This window comes from Pelodiscus sinensis, chromosome 3 (genome assembly GCF_049634645.1).
Source record: "Pelodiscus sinensis isolate JC-2024 chromosome 3, ASM4963464v1, whole genome shotgun sequence".
NCBI classification, from domain to species: Eukaryota; Metazoa; Chordata; order Testudines; family Trionychidae; genus Pelodiscus; species Pelodiscus sinensis.
In genome coordinates, this window is record NC_134713.1 from 142,966,664 (window position 1) to 142,986,123 (window position 19,460).

The 19,460-nt window shown below is 44.1% G+C and overlaps 1 protein-coding gene across 1 annotated transcript in view; it reads left to right on the forward strand.

The window, feature by feature from the left end:
• Positions 1–19,460, forward strand: part of GLP1R (glucagon like peptide 1 receptor) — a 126,578-nt gene that overhangs the window by 70,068 nt on the left and 37,050 nt on the right. Inside the window, exons 4-7 of the mRNA XM_075925080.1 lie at positions 8,232–8,341; positions 12,445–12,551; positions 16,163–16,316; positions 17,757–17,916. Of these exons, the coding sequence (XP_075781195.1) occupies positions 8,232–8,341; positions 12,445–12,551; positions 16,163–16,316; positions 17,757–17,916 (531 nt within the window). The remainder of the gene's footprint in view (positions 1–8,231; positions 8,342–12,444; positions 12,552–16,162; positions 16,317–17,756; positions 17,917–19,460) is intronic.

Genomic DNA, 19,460 nt, shown 5'->3' on the forward strand with positions numbered 1-19,460 from the left:
CGTTAGTTCGAATTTAATTCGAACTAACGGAGCGCTTAGTTCAAACTAGGTAATCCTCATTCCACGAGGATTAAGCCTAGTTCGAATTTACTAGTTCAAATTAAGGGCTATGTAGACCCTTAATTCGAACTAGTGGGAGGCTAGCCCTCCCCAGGTTTCCCTGGTGGCCACTCTGGCCAACACCAGGGAAACTCGTCTGCCCCGCTCCCGGCCCCGGACCCCTTAAAGGGGCACGGGCTGGCTACGGTGCCCGTGCCAGGTGCAAGCCTGCCAGCACCCAGCCAGCAGACCCTGCACCTGGCACGGATTGAGCCACCCACCCGATGCCCCCAGTCCTCCCCCCCCCCTTCTCAGGACCAGGCTGGCGGCTCCCGGGAGCTTGTCCAGGACCGCAAGAGGTGGGCACCCGCCTGGGCTAGTGCAGACATCGTGGACCTCGTCCACGATCTCTGCACTAGGCACAGGAAAGTGGCCGGCTAGGGCAGGAGAGCTGCCAGCCTGGCCACCCAGGAGCAGGTGTGCAAGAGAATCAAGGGGGTCCACTGAGACCCCCGACCCTGAGCCCTGAGCTTACAATGGCCGTCCTGGGTCAGACCAAAGGTCCATCTAGCCCAGTAGCCTGTCTGCCGACAGCAGACAACCCTAGGAACCTTGGAGGGGATGGACCGAAGACAGTGACCAAGCCATTTGTCTCGTGCCATCCCTCTCCAGCCTTCCACAAACCTTGGGTAGGGACACCACTCCTACCCCCTGGCTAATAGCACTCCATGGACCCAACCTCCATGACTTGATCTCAATTCCCTTTAAACTCTGTTCTAGTTGTAGCCTTCACAGCCTCCTGCAGCAAGGAGTTCCACAGGTTGACTCTTTGCTTTGTGAAGAACAACTTTCTCTTACTAGTTTGAAGCCTGCTACCCATTCCTTTCCTTTGGTGTCCTCTAGTCCTTCTTTATGCAAACTAATGAAGAACTTTTCTGTATGCACCCTCTCCACCCAACTTCTGCTTTTAGAGACCTCTATCCTGTCCCCCCTCCGTCTCCTCTTTTCTAAGCTGAAAAGTCCCAGTCTCTTTAGCCTCTCTTCATATGGGACCTGTTCCCAACCCCTGATCATTTTAGTTGCCCTCCCCTCTCCCACCCTCTTTCTTCCCCTCTCCCACCTCCTTTTCCCAGTCTCCCCCAGTTTTGTTCAATAAAGACAGATTCTGTTTTTGAACACAATTGTCCTTTATTTTGTACATCAAGAAGAGGGGCTAGGGAAGGGTAAGTGGAAGGAGGTGAGGAACTGATGGGGAGGACTGGGCTGGCTCTGTGGGCTTCTGGGGGTGGAAGCTCTCCTGCAGCCCCCCAATTGACCCTTCTCCCCAGATGGCAGCCTGCGGCAAGTGCAGCCGGTCTGATGGCCGAGTGCTGTGATGTGCCCAGTGTGGGTACTCAGGGCACTCCAAGCCAGGACTGCTTTGCAAGCGGGGCACCCCTGAGAACTGTCTGTCCGGGGTGGGGGTTGGGACCCTTTAAGCACAGCCCTCGGCTAGCCTGAGACAGCAGCTCCATGCTCTAAGTCCTCCTCTGATGCCCTGCCGGCACTGCTTCCGGCCATCCTTAAGCCTGGTTCAGGGTCCACTTAATGTGGACATGCTAGTTCGAATTAGCTTAGTTTGAATTAAGTAATTCGAACTAAGTTAGTTCGAATTAACGTTGTAGTGTAGACGTACCCTTTATTAATGACCTGGATGGATTGCACCCTGAGCAAGTTTGCGGATGACACTAAGCTACTGGGAGAGGTAGATACATTGGAGGGCAGGGCTAGGGTCCAGAGTGACCTAGACAGATTAGAGGACTCGCCCAAAAGAAATCTGATGAGGTTCAACAAAGAGAAGTGCAGAGTCCTGAAATTGGCACAGAAGAACTCCAAGCACTACTACAGACTGGGGACTGACTGGCAAGGCAGCACTTCAGCAGAAAAGGATCTGGGGATTACAGAGGATGAGAAGCTGGATATGAGTCAACAGTGTGTCCTTGTAGCCAAGAAGGCGAATGGCATATTAGGTTGCATTAGGAAGAGCGTTACCAGCAGATCTAGAGAAGTGATTATTCCCCTTTATTCAGCTCTAGTGAGGCCACATCTGGAGTATTGCGTCCAGTTCTAGGCCCCCCCCCACTACAGAAAGGATGTGGACACAGTGGAGAGGGACCAGCGGAGGACAACTATAATAATTGTGCAGCTGGAGCACATGACCTATGAGGAGAGGCTGAGGGATTTGGGCTCATTTAGTCTTCAGAAGAGAAGAGTGAGGGGGGTTTTGAGAGCAGCCTTCAACTTCCTGAAGGGAGGTTCCAAAGAGGATGGAGAGAGGCTGTTCTCAGTATGACGGATGGCAGAACAAGGCGCAGTTGTCTCAAGTTACAGTAGGGGAGGTCTAGGTTGGATATTAGGAAAAACTATTTCACTAGGAGGGTGGTGAAGCACTAGAATGGGTTATCTAGAGAGGTGGTGGAATCTCCACCCCTAGAGGTTTTTTTAGTCCTGGCTTGACAAAGCCCTGGTTGGGTTGATTTAATTGGAGTTGGTCCTGACATGGGCAGGGGGCTGGACTCGATGACCTCTTGAGGTCTCTTCCAGCCCTAGGATTCTATGAAATATATTCTAAATACATTAATAAGAGTTTTACCAGCAGAGAATCCAAAAGTTCTCCCTTCTTCCTGCTTTCATTTGGTAGTTCAGTATAGTTCGGTTTTGTTTTATGCCTTTTAATCTTGTCTCATTTCATAGCACTGGGTTTTTTATTTCAAAAGGGCTAACTTTAATAAATTAAGGAAATTAGGGAAGTTGATTGGACTAAAGAAATTATGGATCTTGAGGTGAAGAAGGCCTGGAATTATTTTAAGTTAAAGTTGCAGAAGCTGTCAGAAGCCTGTATTCCAAGAAAAGGGAAAAAATTTATAGGCAGGTGTGTTAGACCAAGCTGGATGAGCAAGCATCTCAGAGAGGTGATTAAGAAAAAGCAGAAAGCATATAAGGAGTGGAAGATGGGAGGGATCAGTAAAGAAAGCTACCTTATTGAGGTTAGAGCATGTAGGGACAAAGTGAGAAAGGCTAAAAGTCAGGAAGAGTTGGACCTTGAAAAGGGAATTAAAACCAATAGTAAAAGGTTTTATAGCCATATAAATAGGGAAAAAAACAAAAGAAGAAGTAGGACCACTAATTACTAAGGATGGAGTGGAGATTAAGGATAATCTAGGAATGGCCCAATATCTAAACAAATACTTTGCTTCAGTCTTTAATGAGGCTAATGAAGAGCTTAGGGATAATGGTAACATAACAAATGGGACTAAGGATATGGAGGTAGATATTACCATATCCGAGGTACAAGCCAAACTTGAACAGCTTAATGGGAGTAAATCCGGGGGGCCCAGATAAACTTCATCCAAGAATATTGAGGAACTGGCACATGAAATTGCAAGTCCATTAGGAAGAATGTTTAATAAATCTCTAAACTCAGGGGTTGTACCGTTTGACTGGAGAATTGCTAATATACTTCCTATTTTTAAGAAAGGAAAAAAAAGCGACCCGGGTAACTATAGGCCTGTTAGTTTGACATCTGTAGTATGCAAGATCTTGGAAAAAGTTTTGAAGGAGAAAGTAGTTAGAGACATTGAGGCTAATGGCAATTGGGACAAATTACAACATGGTTTTACAAAAGGTAGACCGTGCCAAACAAACCTGATCTCCTTTTTTGAGAAAGTAACAGATTTTTTAGATAAAGGAAATGCAGTGGATCTAATCTATCTTGACTTTAGTAAGACATTTGATACAGTACCACATGGGAAATTATTGGTTAAATTGGAAAAGATAGGGATTAATATGAAAGTTGAGAGGTGGATAAGCAACTGGTTAAAGGGGAGACTACAGCGGGTCATACTGAAAGGTGAACTGTCAGGTTGGAGAAAGGTTACTAGCGGAGTTCCTCAGGGATCAGTTTTGGGGCCAATTTTATTTAATCTTTTTATCGCTGACCTTGGCACCAAAAGTGGAAGTGTCCTGATAAAATTTGCAGATGACACAAAGTTGGGAGGTATTGCCAATTCAGAAAAGGATCGGGATATCATACAGGAAGCTCTGGATGATCTTGTAAATTGGAGTGATAGCAATAGGATGAAATTTAATAGTGAGAAGTGTAAGGTTATGCATTTAGGGATTAATAACAAGAATTTTAGTTATAAGCTAGGGACACATCAGTCGGAAGTAACAGAGGAGGAGAAGGACCTCGGAGTCCTGGTTGATTATAGGATGACTATGAGCCGCCATTGTGACATGACCGTGAAAAAGGCTAATACGGTCTTGGGATGTATTAGGCGAGGTATTTCCAGTAGGGATAAGGAGGTATTAGTGCCATTATACAAGGCATTGGTGAGACTCCATTTGGAATATTGTGTGCAGTTCTGGTCTCCCATGTTTAAGAAGGATAAATTCAAACTGGAACAGGTACAAAGAAGGACCACTAGGATGATCCGAGGAATGGAAAACCTGTCTTATGAAAGGAGACTCAAGGAGCTTGGCTTGTTTACCTTAACCAAAAGAAGGCTGAGGGGGGACATGATAGCACTCTTTAAATAAGTTAGAGGGATAAATACCAGGGAGGGAGAAGAATTATTTAAGCTTAATACCAATGTGGACTCAAGAACAAATGGATATAAACTGGCTAGTATGGAAGTTTAGACTTGAGATTAGACAAAGATTTCTAACCATTAGAGGAGTGAGGTTCTGGAATGGCCTTCCAAGGGAAGTAGTGGGGGCAAAAGATCTATCTGGTTTCAAGATTAAACTAGATGGGTTTATGAAGGGGATGGTTTGATGAGACAACATGATCTTGGTAACTAATTGACCATTCATTATCAGTGGGAAATAGGTCAATGGAGGGATGATAGGAGTTACTATAGAGAACTTTCTGGGTGTCTGGCTGGTGAGCCTTGCCCACATGCTCAGGGTTTAGCTGATCGCCATATTTGGGGTCGGGAAGGAATTTTCCTCCAGGGTAGATTGGCAGAGGCCCTGGAGGTTTTTCGCCTTCCTTTGTAGCGTGGGGTACAGATCACAGCTGGAGGGTTCTCTGCATCTTGGGGTCTTCAAAGTATTTGAAGGCTTCAATATATGAGATATAGGTGAGAGGATTATTCTGGGAGGAGGTGGGTGAGATTCTGTGGCCTGCACTGTGCAGGGGGTCAGACTAAATGATCATAATGGTCCCTTCTGACCTTGGAGTCCAGGAGGGTACGTCTACACTACAGCGCTAATTCGAACTAACTTAGTTCGAATTAGTTAATTCGAACTAAGCTAATCCGAACTAACGCGTCTAGAACTAAAAACTAGTTCGAATTAGCATTTTGCTAATTCGAACTAGCAAGTCCACATTGAGTGGACCCTGAACAGGGCTTAAGGATGGCCGGAAGCAGTGCCGGCAGGGCATCAGAGGAGGACTTAGAGCGTGGAGATGCTGTCTCAGGCTAGCTGAGGGCTGCGCTTAAAGGGTCCCGACCCCCACCCCGGACAGACAGTTCTAAGGGGTGCCCCGCTTGCAAAGCAGTCCTGGCTTGGATTGCCCGGAGTACCCACACTGGGCACATCACACCACTCGGCCATCAGCCCGGCTGCACTTGCCGCAGGCTGCCATCTGGGGAGAGGGGGCAATCGGGGGGCTGCAGGAGAGCTTCCACCCCCAGAAGCCCGCAGAGCCAGCCCAGTCCTCCCCATCGGGGGCTCGTATCCCATTCCTCCCTCACCTCCTTCCACTTACCCTTCCCTAGCCCCCCTTCTTATTGATGTACAAAATAAAGATAACATTTCTTCCAACATTGACTCTGTCTTTATTGAACAAAACTGGGGGAGACTGGGAAAAGGAGGTGGGAGAGGGGAAGAGAAAGGCTGGGAGAGGGGAGGGCAACTAACATGATCAGGGGTTGGGAACAGGTCCCAGATGAAGAGAGGCTACAGAGACTGGGACTGTTCAGCTTAGAAAAGAGGAGACGGAGCGGGGACAGGATAGAGGTCTCTAAAAGCAGGGGTTGGGTGGAGAGGGTGCATTCAGAAAAGTTCTTCCTGAGTTCCCATAAAGAAGGACTAGAGGACACCAAAGGAAAGGAATGGGTAGCAGGCTTCAAACTAGTAAGAGACAGTTGTTCTTCACAAAGCAAATAGTTAACCTGTGGAACTCCTTGTTGCAGGAGGCTGTGAAGGCTACAACTAGAACAGAGTTTAAAGGGAAGTGAGATCAAGTCATGGAGGTTGGGTCCATGGAGTAGTCTTAGCCAGGGGGTAGGAGTGGTGTCCCTGCCCAAAGTTTGTGGAAGACTGGAGAGGGATGGCACGAGACAAATGGCTTGGTCACTGTCTTCGGTCCATCCCCTCCAGGGTCCCTAGGGTTGGCCACTGTCGGCAGACAGGCTACTGGGCTAGATGGACCTTTGGTCTGACCCAGGACGGCCATTGTAAGCTCAGGGCTCAGGGTCGGGGGTCTCAGTGGACCCCCTTGATTTTCATGCACACCTGCTCCTGGGTGGCCAGGCTGGCAGCTCGCCTTCCCTAGCCGGCCACTTTCCTGTGCCTAGTGTGGAGATCGTGGACGAGGTCCACGATGTCCGCACTAGCCCAGGAAGGTGCCCGCCTCTTGCGGTCCAGGGCAAGCTCCCAGGAGCCGCCAGCTTGGTCCCGGGAAGAGGGGGTGGGCTGGGGGACATCGGGTGGGTGGCTCTGTGCCTGCCAGGTGCAGGGTCTGCTGGCTGGGTGCTGGCAGGCTTGCACCTGGCACGGGCACCGTAGCCAGCCCGTGCCCCTTTAAGGGGTCCGGGGCCGGGAGGGGGGCATAGAGTTTCCCTGGTGTTGGCCAGAGTGGCCACCAGGGAAACCTGGGGAGGGCTAGCCTCTCACTAGTTCGAATTAAGGGGCTACACACCCCTTAATTCGAACTAAGCGCTCTGCTAGTTTGAATTAAATTCGAACTAGCGGAGCGCTAGTGTAGCGGCTATGAATGTTAGTTCGAACTAACGTCCGTTAGTTCGAACTAACATTGTAGTGTAGACATACCCGGAGTCACTGGGCTGTGGCTGTTGATTTTGTTGTTGGTTTTAGTCATGGAAAGAATGTGTGAGCAGCTCCAAGGGTATGTCTACATTACCCCCCTAGTTCGAACTAAAGTGAGTTGCAAATGAAGCCCGGGATTTGAATTTCCCGGGCTTCATTTGCATAAAGCCGGCCGGCGCCATTTTTAAATGCCGGCTAGTTCGGACTCTGTGCCGCACGGCTACACGCGGCATGGACTAGCTAGTTCGGATTAGGCTTCCTAATCCGAAATAGCTGTACACCTAGTTCCACGAGGCGTACAGCTAGTTCGGATAGGAAGCCTAATCCGAACTAGCTAGTCCGTGCCGCGTGTAGCTGCGCGGCACGGGGTCCGGACTAGCCGGCATTTAAAAATGGCGCCGGCCGGCTTTATGCAAATGAAGCCCGGGAAATTCAAATCCAGGGCTTCATTTGCAACTCCGTATGACTACATTACCCCCCCTAGTTCGAACTTGGGGGGTAGTGTAGACATACCCCAAGAGAGTTACAGCTCAGTTTTTGGATTAGGCATCCACATTCTTGTGTCCACTTCTGAGGGTATACCTTTTGAGTGTTTCCTATTACCATACTTACTAATGTTGGGACTAGTTGAAGCAAAGAGAGGAGGGTACATGTATTCTTTGTTTTCCATCTTCTGAGCAGACCTAGGTATTTTGCTTACATTCCTGTTAAGGCAACCTTGCCTTTCATAATGGCTCTGCTTTCAGGGAGACTTTGCCAGCAACCTGCACATAAGAATAATTACAACAGATGGACTTTGGTCACAAATTTCAGGATCAAACTTTCCTAAAGTTCTGGGGTGTTTGAAACTGGGCATTCACGTTGAATCCATTTTTTCTTCTTATAAAATAAACACAACTTTCTTAGTGAGCCGAGGTTTGTTTTCAGCTACAAACTCAGTGGGTTACTGCTGCTGACCATTTGGAGCACTCTTTGTGCTGTTGTTTCTGGAAGCCATATACCGGTGGTTGTGAGAATGAATGACGTGTTCTGCTACAGGAAAGGAGCAAGGTGAAAATAGCCCTAGAGGTGATGGGGAGAGCTTAGTCTAGGCTTTGCAGTTGTTCTGTTCTTCTCTCCAGAAAGTCTGTTCTTTCTCTCCTTTTCTTTGGCAGTGCTGCATGGACAAGTTTACCGCTTCTGCACTCCTGAGGGCACTTGGCTGCTGAAGGAGAATTCCACTCTTCCATGGAGGAACCTTTCAGAATGTGAGGCATCAGACAGGGTAAGGGGAAGAGGTTTTGCTTATTAAAAACTGTAATAAGTCACCTCTTATGTATTATTCCTATCAGCTTTTTCAACCTGACCACTGTAACTGGCCTCTATGAATCTAGCAGTACGAAATTTTAGGGCTATCCATTTAATCTCACTTAGTGTTTGGTGTAGACTGGTGCTTTGAAGAGATTATGCAGACAAGCACAGTGTTGATCCTGTAAGCAGATACCCTGTTCAGCCTCCCATACCACCACACAATAGTATCATACTAGGAGTTGCAAAGCCTTAAAAGAGACCAAGTTCATCTGAAGAAGTGGGTTGTACCCATGAAAGCTCATGATACCATCTACATGTTTTGTTAGTCTTTAAGATGCTGTTAGACTATTTGTTTTTTAGAGTTTTTTCAAGTTGTCTCAGTTTTCTGCACAAAGATGAAATACAGTAGTATACACTCACTCTAGTGAAAACATTTAATGCTCATATTTTTTCTTCCCACAAGAAAACATTGTCAAGGCAAAAAGAACGTGTCTTTCCTTGTGTTGCTAATAACAGCTTGTGTGATTAAAATGAAGTGAACTGTTAAAAAGAATAAACTTTTATGTCATTTACCTTGACAAATGGGGAGGAACTGGTTGAGAATCTGAAGTTGGAAGGCAGCTTGCATAAAAGTGATCATGACAGTGGTTTTGATTCTAAGGGGGAAAACATAAGAATAAATACAATGAACTTCAAGAGGGTGAACTCATGGAATTGATAAGTAGGATGCAGTGGGAAGCAAGTGTGAGGGAGTAGTATTTTTAAAGAGGCATCATTACGGGCACAAAAGCAAACTATACAAATGCAGAAGCATTGTAAGAGGCAATCCTGGCTTACCCAGGAGACCTTCAGTGACCTAAAAAAAAAAAAGAGTACAAAAAATTGAAATTGCCCCCCGCCTCACCCCGAAAATATAAAAAATCTCAAACATGAAAGGACAAAATTAGAAAGGCCAGGCACAAAATGAGATTAAATTAGCTAGGAATATGAAAAGTAAGAAGCATTTCACAAATGCATGAGAAGCAAGAGGAAGATGGACAGGGTAGGCTCATTATTCAGTGAGGAAAGAGAGACATAAAAAAGAAAACACAGCAACGACCAAAGTGTTAAATGCCTTTTTTATTTTCAGTTTTCACTTAAAAAAAAGTTAATGATTGAAAGACAGACATAGGAAGCATCAATAAATGGGATAGAATCTAAGGCTAAAATAGGAAATGAACAAGTTAAGAATTAATTATAGATGTCTTCAGGCGTCTCCATTTCGCGAGAGCAATGCATATCAGGACATGGCTAGCTTTTCTTCCTGTTCCCTGATAAGGAAGAGAGGGGAAAGTACTTGGATTCCCTGAATTACTCTCTGCCCCCTCCCTTCACCAGCCAGGAGTGAGATGCATGCACAGAATCCAAGTACTTTCCCCTCACTCCCTTATTGTCACAGGAACAGGAAGAAAAGCAAATCTCAAGCTGGTATGTACCGCTGATGCCTCCTCCTACCCCGTCCCTGTTCTCCACAAACAGCACCCTTGTCTTCAAGCTGGCAGGGCCTGATGAAGTACATCCTAGAATGTTGATAAATGCCTGGTAATACACATTGGAAAACACAAATCTAACTATACATCTAAAATAATGGGATCTAAATTAGCTGTTACCACTCAAGAGAGAGATCTAGGAGTCATTGTGGGTAGTTTGCTGAAAACATCCACTCATTGTGCAGTGGCAGTCAAAAAAGCAAATTCTGAATATTGGTAATCATTCAGAAATGATGAATAAGAAGATGGATTATTATATTGCCTCTGTATCAATCCATGTTATGCCCACATCTTGATTGAATGCTGTGTGCAGATGTGATTGCTCCATCTCAAAAAAGATATAATGAAATTGGAAAAGGTTCAGAAAAGGGCAACACAAATGATTAGGTGCATGGAAAAGCTTCCATATGAGTAGAGATTAAAAAGCCCAGGACTTCTCATCTTGGAAAGGAGATGACTAAAGAGGGATATGGCAGAAGCCTATAAAATCGTGACTTGTGTGGAAAAAGTAAATAAGGAAGTGATGTTGTCCTCTGAGGCATGAACAGGAACTAGGGGTCACCAAATTAAATTAATAAGCAGCAGATCTAAAACGAACAAAAAACCTGTGAGTTGTCTGAAGAAATACTTGAGTTGCGGAACTCTTTCCTAGAAAATATTGTGAAGGCCAAGTCTATAATAGGGTTCAAAAGAACTAGATAAGTTCATGGAGGATAGGTCCATCATCTGCTATTAGCCAGGGTGGCCAAGAATGGTATCTCCAGCCTAAGTTTTGCCAGAAGCTGAGACTGGGCAACAGGGGATGGATAATTAGTTGTTTTGTTCATTCCTTCTGAAGCGCCTGGCACTGGCCAGTACTGGGCTAGATGGATCTTTGGTCTGATCTGATATGGCCTTTCTTATAGTCTTATGTCTGATCCTGCTTCATCTCAGATAGTGGTTGGGACTCAGCTGGAGCTGACAAAGGTGGCAATATCATCTGAGTCCTCTCAAACCCAGTCAGTCAGATGTCTCAGAATCAGGATGATGAAGGCTAGGGGTTCTAGGAGGCGGTGATGGAGGGCGATTGTGAGGCTTGTTCCAGTAGCCCATTTTTCTCCCCACAGGCTTTCTTTAAGGACCATCAAGGGAGTGGTGGATGGAATAGCCTATCCCCTCGTTATTTTCTCCACCAGTTAGACTTAGTTTCCAACAAACAAGTTTTGATTCACTGATTTTTGATTCCATGCTTTTCTTGTTTGCCAGGCATGATCTTAACACAGTCTCTGAATTATATTGGTATGCCTTTTTGCTGGGACTAAATCAGTCTGCATCCTTTTTGTATCTTTTCCCATTAATACATGTTGTTATAGGTTACTGTGACACCTTATGAACTTTCATGTACTTTTTACAGTTGAGCTGCCAATTAAGGTACATTTTTAGTCCCAATTATCACATGATGCGTCAGATGGCAAAGGGTTAGGTTTGTGAAAAGGTCACTGTGTCGCGTTGTGGGCATTCCCAAACACAAACCTGTGAGGAATGTTGGAGGGAGACTCTGCACATTCTGACAGCATTTTGCATTTATTTTAACATAACATCCTCCATGATGAGAGAGGGGGCATCATGCTCTTTAAACATTACACATCAGTTTGGGCTGCATTGATGTTTCAGTTTGTTGAATCGCAAAAGGTGTTCCAGGTTGTGATCCTGACAAGGTCTCCTCTCCTGGATTAAGCAGTCTTCACATCCTGCCTTGTAAAACACTCTCATTCCACAAAACCTGTCAGCAATGGCTTCAGCACTCTGTTCAAACCCTAACATTCTGTGCTGTTTGCCTCTCAATGGTTGTACCTATTTCTGGAGCAAGGAAAGTTTCTTCCCTTGTACAGCACAGTGCACATTGCTCAGTGATTATAAAGTCATCAACCCAAAGTGGGGAGGGAAAACGGATAAGTCTTGGAAATAAATTTGTGTTTAGAGATGAGCCAGAATCAGAATACAGACTCTAAATCCTGCTACACTACCCAACCATCGTGCTTCAGGGCTATTTCCAGCTATTCTGACAGCATTTTTTTCAAAACTCTTTTCTCCCCACAATATCGACCAGAATTTTCAAACATAGGTACAAAAAGAGACATGAAATATGGCATTAAGAAACATAACTTTAGGCACCTCTGCTTGAAAATGCTGGTTTCAGAATTGATATCTGCTGTTACAGAATCGATGTGTTGATGTGTCTGTCAGCGTGGAAATCTAGATAGTAAATCGTGTCACTTGGGTTTGGAATTCACTCTTTCCCAATGCCCACAAGCTTTGTTAGTCCTGTTTCATTGACTTTCTGGGCTTGCTGCAAAACTCATGTATTTGAATAGGAAGCAGGGGTGGGAGTTTTGTTTGGAGAATTTGAAAGGTGGAAGCTTCTGATTAGTAATGTGTGTCTGAGTGCTTAACAAAGGGGTGGAAAATAGTAGCAAAGTAGGGTTGGAGGGATTTAGGGTAATGTGGAGATGGGAGAAAAGAAATCTGTGCAATGAATGCTATCTTTTCTTTCTTTCTATGCTATCAGAAGGCACCAGAGGAACAACTCCTATACATGTCAGTCATCTACACTGTTGGCTATGCTCTTTCATTCTCTGCCCTTGTGATTGCAACTGCCATCCTCCTTGGCTTCAGGTAATCCTGATTCAGCTCAAAGCAGAGCAAAAGCAGCCGTGTTGTTCTCCCAGTGTAAACAGCATCAGGTTTTGAAACATTCGGCTTCTCCCACCTTCTTATTTTATTCCTTTCAACATCTCACCCTCCCCTGCTTCCCTTTTGCATCATATCTCTCCCAGATATTTAAATTCTAAATGACTAGGCCCTACTAAGAGTGCTGGTTGAAATCTTTGTAATAAAAATGCTGGTTTTTTCAGTTGAAATGCTTTGTGGAGATGTATTGATTTTGACAGAATTTTCACTGGCAGGGAAGTGAGGAAAGACTGATTCTGTCATGTTCTAGGTTGGTGAGGAATGTTCTCTGTAAACTGAACACTTGTGTGGCCATTCAGGAGAAATTCAGATGCCTCCTGGCTGATGAGCAGAGTGCCCATAGCTTGGTTTTGTATTTCTGTTCGTGGTGCACATTCGCACTTGCCTCAGTGCACACAGAAAATTATTCTGTGCATGGATGGAAAAAAATCGCACATGGATTGAAAAAATTAGAGGGAAAATTTGTGACGGGCTTGGCATCAGGTATGGAAAACCCATGCTCAAGCCCCTGCTTTGCCTAATTCAGAGCAGAGTTGTTCATCCCAAATCACTCACAATCTGGGACTCAAACCTGCCAGACGAGTGTTCCCAAATGAAGGTTTTGATCTGAAAACCAACACTTTAAACCAATTCTATTCTTGTCAAAGAATTTGAAAGATTTTTGTTTCACCATGGAATGATTTCCCCCCCAAAAAACTCCTAATGTTGCCACGAAACAGAATTATCATCTTCCATTCAGTTCTATGTATTAGTTTTCTGCTAGGTGTGACTCCGTCAAATTCTCTGGAAAGTCATAGAAATTAAAATTCTAGTGACTGAGTATCCGTTGACAAGACCCTGGAACAGACATTAGATTGCTTAGGTTTGACAAAAAAAAAATGATGGGAGGCTGATCTAGATTGAGATCTTTTCATAAATGCATTATGCATGCATGCTGCAATTTCACTGACTCTAGTCTAGTTCGTCGGAATTTTGGAGATACTGAGCACAGCAGTTGCAAGTCCAGGGACATTCAGAATGAGATTGTGCAGGAGATGCAGAGAAATGATCCCAGTCTATTGTATTTTATTTTCTTCCAGCTGCGAAACATGGGACTGATCACTTCCTTTTTCATGCCAAAGGGGATTTAAAATGACTACAGCTGAATTGAAATGTCAGGGAAACCCAGAAAAACAAGTCCACCCTCTGTCAATGCCATGGGAGGAATATTATGATTCCCATAGCTTCAGAGGGGTAGATGAATTAGTCTGTTACTAGAAAAACTTAAAAAACAACGCATAGTCTAGCAGCACCTTAAAGTCTAACCAAACATGTAGATGGTATCATGAGCTTTCGTGGGTACAACCCACTCCTGTCATCTGAGGAAGTGGGCTGTGCCCATGACAGCTCATGATCCCATCGACATGTTTGGGTAGTTTCTAACGTGCTACAGGACCATGCATTGTTTTTGAAGTTTTTTTATTATTCTTATGTTCAGGCACTAGGAATTCAGAGTCACTGCTTTCAGGCTAACAATAAATCACATCTGCCGGAGATGACTTTTCCCTAGTATCCATAACAGTAGTTCTGAGGAGCAATTTATTATGCTATTGAACTAGAGCAGTTTGCACCAAAATGTGTGTTCAAAATCTTCTTGGGGAGGATGTCCAAAACTCCCAAACATAATGCTCAGCTGGTATGATTTGAACTGTGTTCTGCTGTCGGTCCAAGAACAAATAACGTTAGTGAAAAAAAGAAAACCAGTAAAAGTGCTAAATAACAAATGTGCTTGCCTTTTGCATCATTCATAAAACTTGAGCTCTGTAACTTAAAAAAGAAAAGTTGAGTAGCATCAATATTTGAAGCCTCACAAAAACTTCAAAAAAGAGCCATTTTAAAGTCTTTAAAATTAAAAACAAAAACAAAAAGTTTAACTTATAATTCAGGACAAACTCTAGTTCTTTAGGGTTAAATCTTTGAAGCATGTATTTTTTACATTTTTCCTTAGAATTAACATCTGCATTGTAGTTTGGTCTCTGACTACAGCCTTAGCTTCTAGCTACCTAGTGTGCTTACAGAGCTGGGAGTAGAAACCTGGTTTAGAAGTTCCAAAATACAGCTTTCCTCTTGAACTAAAGGAAGATCTCTGTTAACAATATAACATCCCTTATGTTAATTCTAAGGTGAAAACAGCCAAGAGAGCAGGCAACATGCTATTAAACAAGTAGCATCAAATTCTGCACCCACAGAAGTTAATGGTAGAAATCTTCTGTGCCCAGCATTGGAAATGAATAGTGCCCATATCTCCCACTGAAATTGAAGGGTGTATGTGTGTATGAAAAGTTTTGAAGGGGTAGCAAAAGTTTGAAGCTAGTTTTGAGCTAGAGGGAGAACAAAGTTAAACATGGTTAAATTACAACATGACCTGTAACTCGAAAGTGGCTTAATGAATTTACTTCAGACTTTGCAGAAATGTTGTTCTTTGCCTTCTGAATAAATCTAGAAAATTTCAGGCCAAGCTATTTTCCAAACCAAAGTTGCAGGACTGAAAAAGTAGGATTTCAAAATATAGGAGCAACAACTGTTTATAATATGTTCACAATATTTTTCAGACATAAAAAATAATCATTTCCAGCAGACCGTGGCTCAATACAAATTTTCCAAGTGGCACTGCCTACATTTTTTATCCTAATGGTGAGAATGTGTCTTTGTTCAAATAGAAAAACAAATTGATAGACTTTCCCCATCTCTCACTTCTGCGACATGTGTGCTGCTTCTTATATGGCATCTCATATAAGCTAAGGGAGGAAATATTAGTGGAGAGGTTTGGTAAAATATTGACACTTCATTGCCAAGTTTCAATCATATGTATCATTTCCTTTGCTTGTCCAAAACACATCTTACAGGTGGCAATTTTGTTGTCTGTGTAGTTGGCCATTGAAATTCACAAAGAAGATGATCTTTCATCATTGTTTTTTATCATCATCACAAAGGTGAAAATCATATTTTTTAGACTCATGGTAGACATTTGTGATCATCTCAAAAGGCTGTTGATGAATCTAATCTTCTCTTGTTGAAGTGATAATTAACGTATGTGGTGATTTCTTTTCACTTTACAGGGGCAATTACTTTAATATAGTCTGCTGCTATGCTTTGCACCAGCACACAAGCCCTTCCAAAAAATCTCTGTTGCACTCTTGTTTTCCTTTCTGGAAGGTCATTTATATAGTTTAGATGCAGCACTATGTCAAAAATCCAATCCCTCTGGTGTGATCACTGTAATTAAAGTTGTAAATTGTGTTTCATTATAACTCCCTATTTTTCACACACTCCAATTCTGAAATACCTTTTGGGTGGAAATTCTGGCTAAAGGTCAATATTTCTTACAGAGTTTGACATTCTGTAGCTATTCACAAGTAATGGGTTTCCAGTGACTCATCTGTGTGGGAATCCACTGATTTTTGAACAGAGTCCGTCAGTTCCACCCTCTTGGATACCCAAGGTGGTATTGCAGCCTACACACAGTCGCTGAATCAGAATTTGTTTTCTTGTTACAGGCATCTGCACTGCACTAGGAATTACATTCATCTGAATCTCTTCACTTCTTTTATCCTACGTGCTGTATCTGTCTTCATTAAGGACTCTGTGCTGAAGTGGATGTATAGCACAGCTACGCATGAGCATCAGTGGGAGGGACTCATCTCCTACCAGGTAGGGGCAGGAGACACGTTTCTGAGGTCAGTGCTCCATCAGCTACATGAAACTTTGCAGTTTCACTTTTTACTGGGGTTTGTCCGGAATATTTTCTTCACTTCCACAGGGTTTTCCTTTGATTCCCTTGGCTTTGTACAATTCTAGTCATGAAATCCCAGTTTTGTTACCAATGAATAATTGCTGCCCAGTGTGTCTCCTGTCCTATTGGAGGTTTGCCCCCTGGGGACAGAGAAAACACAAAGAGCAAGGATTCCCCCTACCACCCTGTGTATTTGTAAATGTCCATGCCTCTCACCCTCACTCCATACTCACCGTTTCCAATGGTGACGATAAAATATTCTTACAGATGCTCCATCACAACAGGTGACATTGTCTAGCCTGTCAAGTGATCCAACCAGCTAGACATTCTTAGGTACTTTATAGTCCTGCAAACTATGTTGATTTGATTTGAATGCAAGTCCAAATCTGGAAGGAGCTCTAAAGTGGCATGTCACTTAAAATGTTTAGATGATGTTGTAACCAGAGAACTGCTTACTCTTCCCCTGGAGAGTTGGTTGGTAATGTGTAACCAAGCTGTAGGAGAAAGTGATTTGGAAACTAAATGGGACTAGATACTTAATTACGGTGATTCTAGGTCATGTGCATGAGGCAAAGGCACTAGAAAATGTAAAATCGGGAAGGGTTTTTAATTTCTCCTTGAGCATTGTGATAGATATCTTGGACATTTTTCTCCTTCCATTGAACAGGGACCAGATGGATGCATCCCACATTATGATCACTTTCTTGTGATTTGTAACATGCAGGCTTCGGGGTTCACCAAAGCATAAATGTGAGAATTGGCAATGACCTCCTGGGTTGCCAGTCAGTCCTTCCTTGAATGAGAGAGGGCTGAGTATGTCTGTATCCTGTGTAAACAGTGCTGTATAGTTCAGATCTGTTCCATGATTTGATAGGCAAGTGAATTATAGTTGTTTAGTAAAATTTAGAGAAATGGCCAGGACGGTTTGCAGTCAGATTTGGCAGCATTGTGGCATCAACTGTGTGTTTCTTGCCTGTAGACTATAGTGCCTGTGGACCTGAAACTGTGTAGTGACGGATTTCAAGAACTAGTAGCTACTCTTCTCTTCCTTTCTCTCATGTTGTACTCTTGAGGTATATATGGGGAATGTACAGAGCAGTAGAGGCATAAAGAAATAAGGGTAAATATTCTTCTGTACTGTTCTCTGCTTTGGAATTCCCTTGCTGCGTTTTTGAACTACAGTGGCTGATCCTTTATCATCCCAGTGGTTGGGTGTGAGCCATTTAGACAAGATATTTTTGAATAGGGGGACTTAATCTTGTTCTTCCATTCATGATGTTAGAACTTCTGGGGGTTTGTCTTTTTTTTTTCCCACCACCCCTACTGCATTCATTCACCTGTGTGTTGTGCTCTCTCAGGAGTCACTCAGTTGCCGCCTGGTCTTTGTGATGATGCAGTATTGTGTGGCTGCAAACTACTATTGGCTATTGGTGGAAGGCATGTACCTGCACACACTGCTGGTCCTCTCGGCCATTTCTGAACAGAGGGTTTTTCGGCTTTATCTCTGCATTGGCTGGGGTAAGTCAACCTCTCTTTTTTATTTATTTATTTTTAAACATTATTTACTGATTGCTGAGTGTGTTTGCATACATACTCTCTGTGGTGGCAACCCCAAGCTCATGCTTTGGGACAGAAAACATAAGCAAAGTTGTCTCTGTAACTCACGGCAATTGCCACCCCTGTCAGGCAATGGCAGCCATGGGGAAGGCACAAGCCCTTTACATAGAAGCAGTCGAAAGGGCTTACGCATCCCGGCTCCCAGGCAACGCACTAGCAGCGGGGCTGGGAGCAGCGAGTGCTTTAAATAGCAGGTATTGAAAGGGCTCGCAGCTCCCGCTCCCTTCCTATCATGATGCTTGGGAGCACAGGGGAGGCGCAGGCCTTTTCAACTGCTAATTTAAGGTCCTGTCCCTTCCACCTGAGGCCCTGCCCCTTCTGCTTGAGGCCCTGCTGGGCCCCCCTTCAAACATTATTGCCCACCCCGGGCTAACCATATTCTCCTCTAATAACTGTTGAATTCAAATCCTGCTTCCCATTCCTTTTCTGTTGCTAATACCAGACCCAACATTTTTAAGATCCTTACTGGACATGATATTATTTTAGTTTCTCATACGAGCGCCTTCAGCCAAGTGGCATGGAACCTTTTTAGGGTTGGGACCACTGACCCACAGAAAAATCAGTCAGGGGCCACACACAAGTGAGAAGTAAAACAAACAAAAACAAACCCTCACTGATGTGGCCCCCCAACTGAAAGGGAGAAAGACACACCCCACATTCCCCTCACACACCAGACCTTGGGGGGGAGAGAAGGGGCCAGGCTAGATTTTGTGTGTTCCAGCCCCACAAGGAAGAGAGGGAGGAGGGGAATGGAGCACCAATGCAGGCTCCTCAATGTTGAGGGGAAGACTTAAGTCTAAGGGGCCAAATCCTTAAAACCAGACCTGAGGTTCCCCATCCTTGCTTTAGCTGAAAGCAGTGAATGTGCATAAATCTCTTAAATTCATATGTCCAGCTCCAGGGGACCTCTGTATAACTATAAACTCACTGAGACCCTGGAAAATTTACTAACAGACTCGTGTAAACTGGATGACGGGCACACAGTGCTTTACCACTATATGCTAATTGCTTTATGTGAAAGACCATTGTGCTATATAACTGTAATAACCTGGAACAGGGCAATCAAGAATAGCCCCATGTAAAGTATCTCATTTTACGTAACAGCTGTGTGTTGTATGAGGACACCAGCCCTCTTGGGAGAAAATGCTAGTCACATGTGGGTGCAAATGGCTTTCCTTTTGTCAACACGGGGCTTAGATATTGATTGAATGAGCTATGTGGAATATTAGAGGGGCTGCTAAATGAAGGTAAGGATAGGTCAGCTCAGCCATATGAGTAGAACAAGTGTTTCCCTTCTGCAGAGCAAAGGAATGGTCAATGACTGTTTGTTGCGCAAGTGCATGAGAAGGGTTAGAGTTTTTGATGGATGGGATAAGGCTCAAGTTGCTTGAGCCCGAGCTATCTGTAGAAGAAATGCTAAAGCTCTGAGTCTTTCTCGCTTCAAT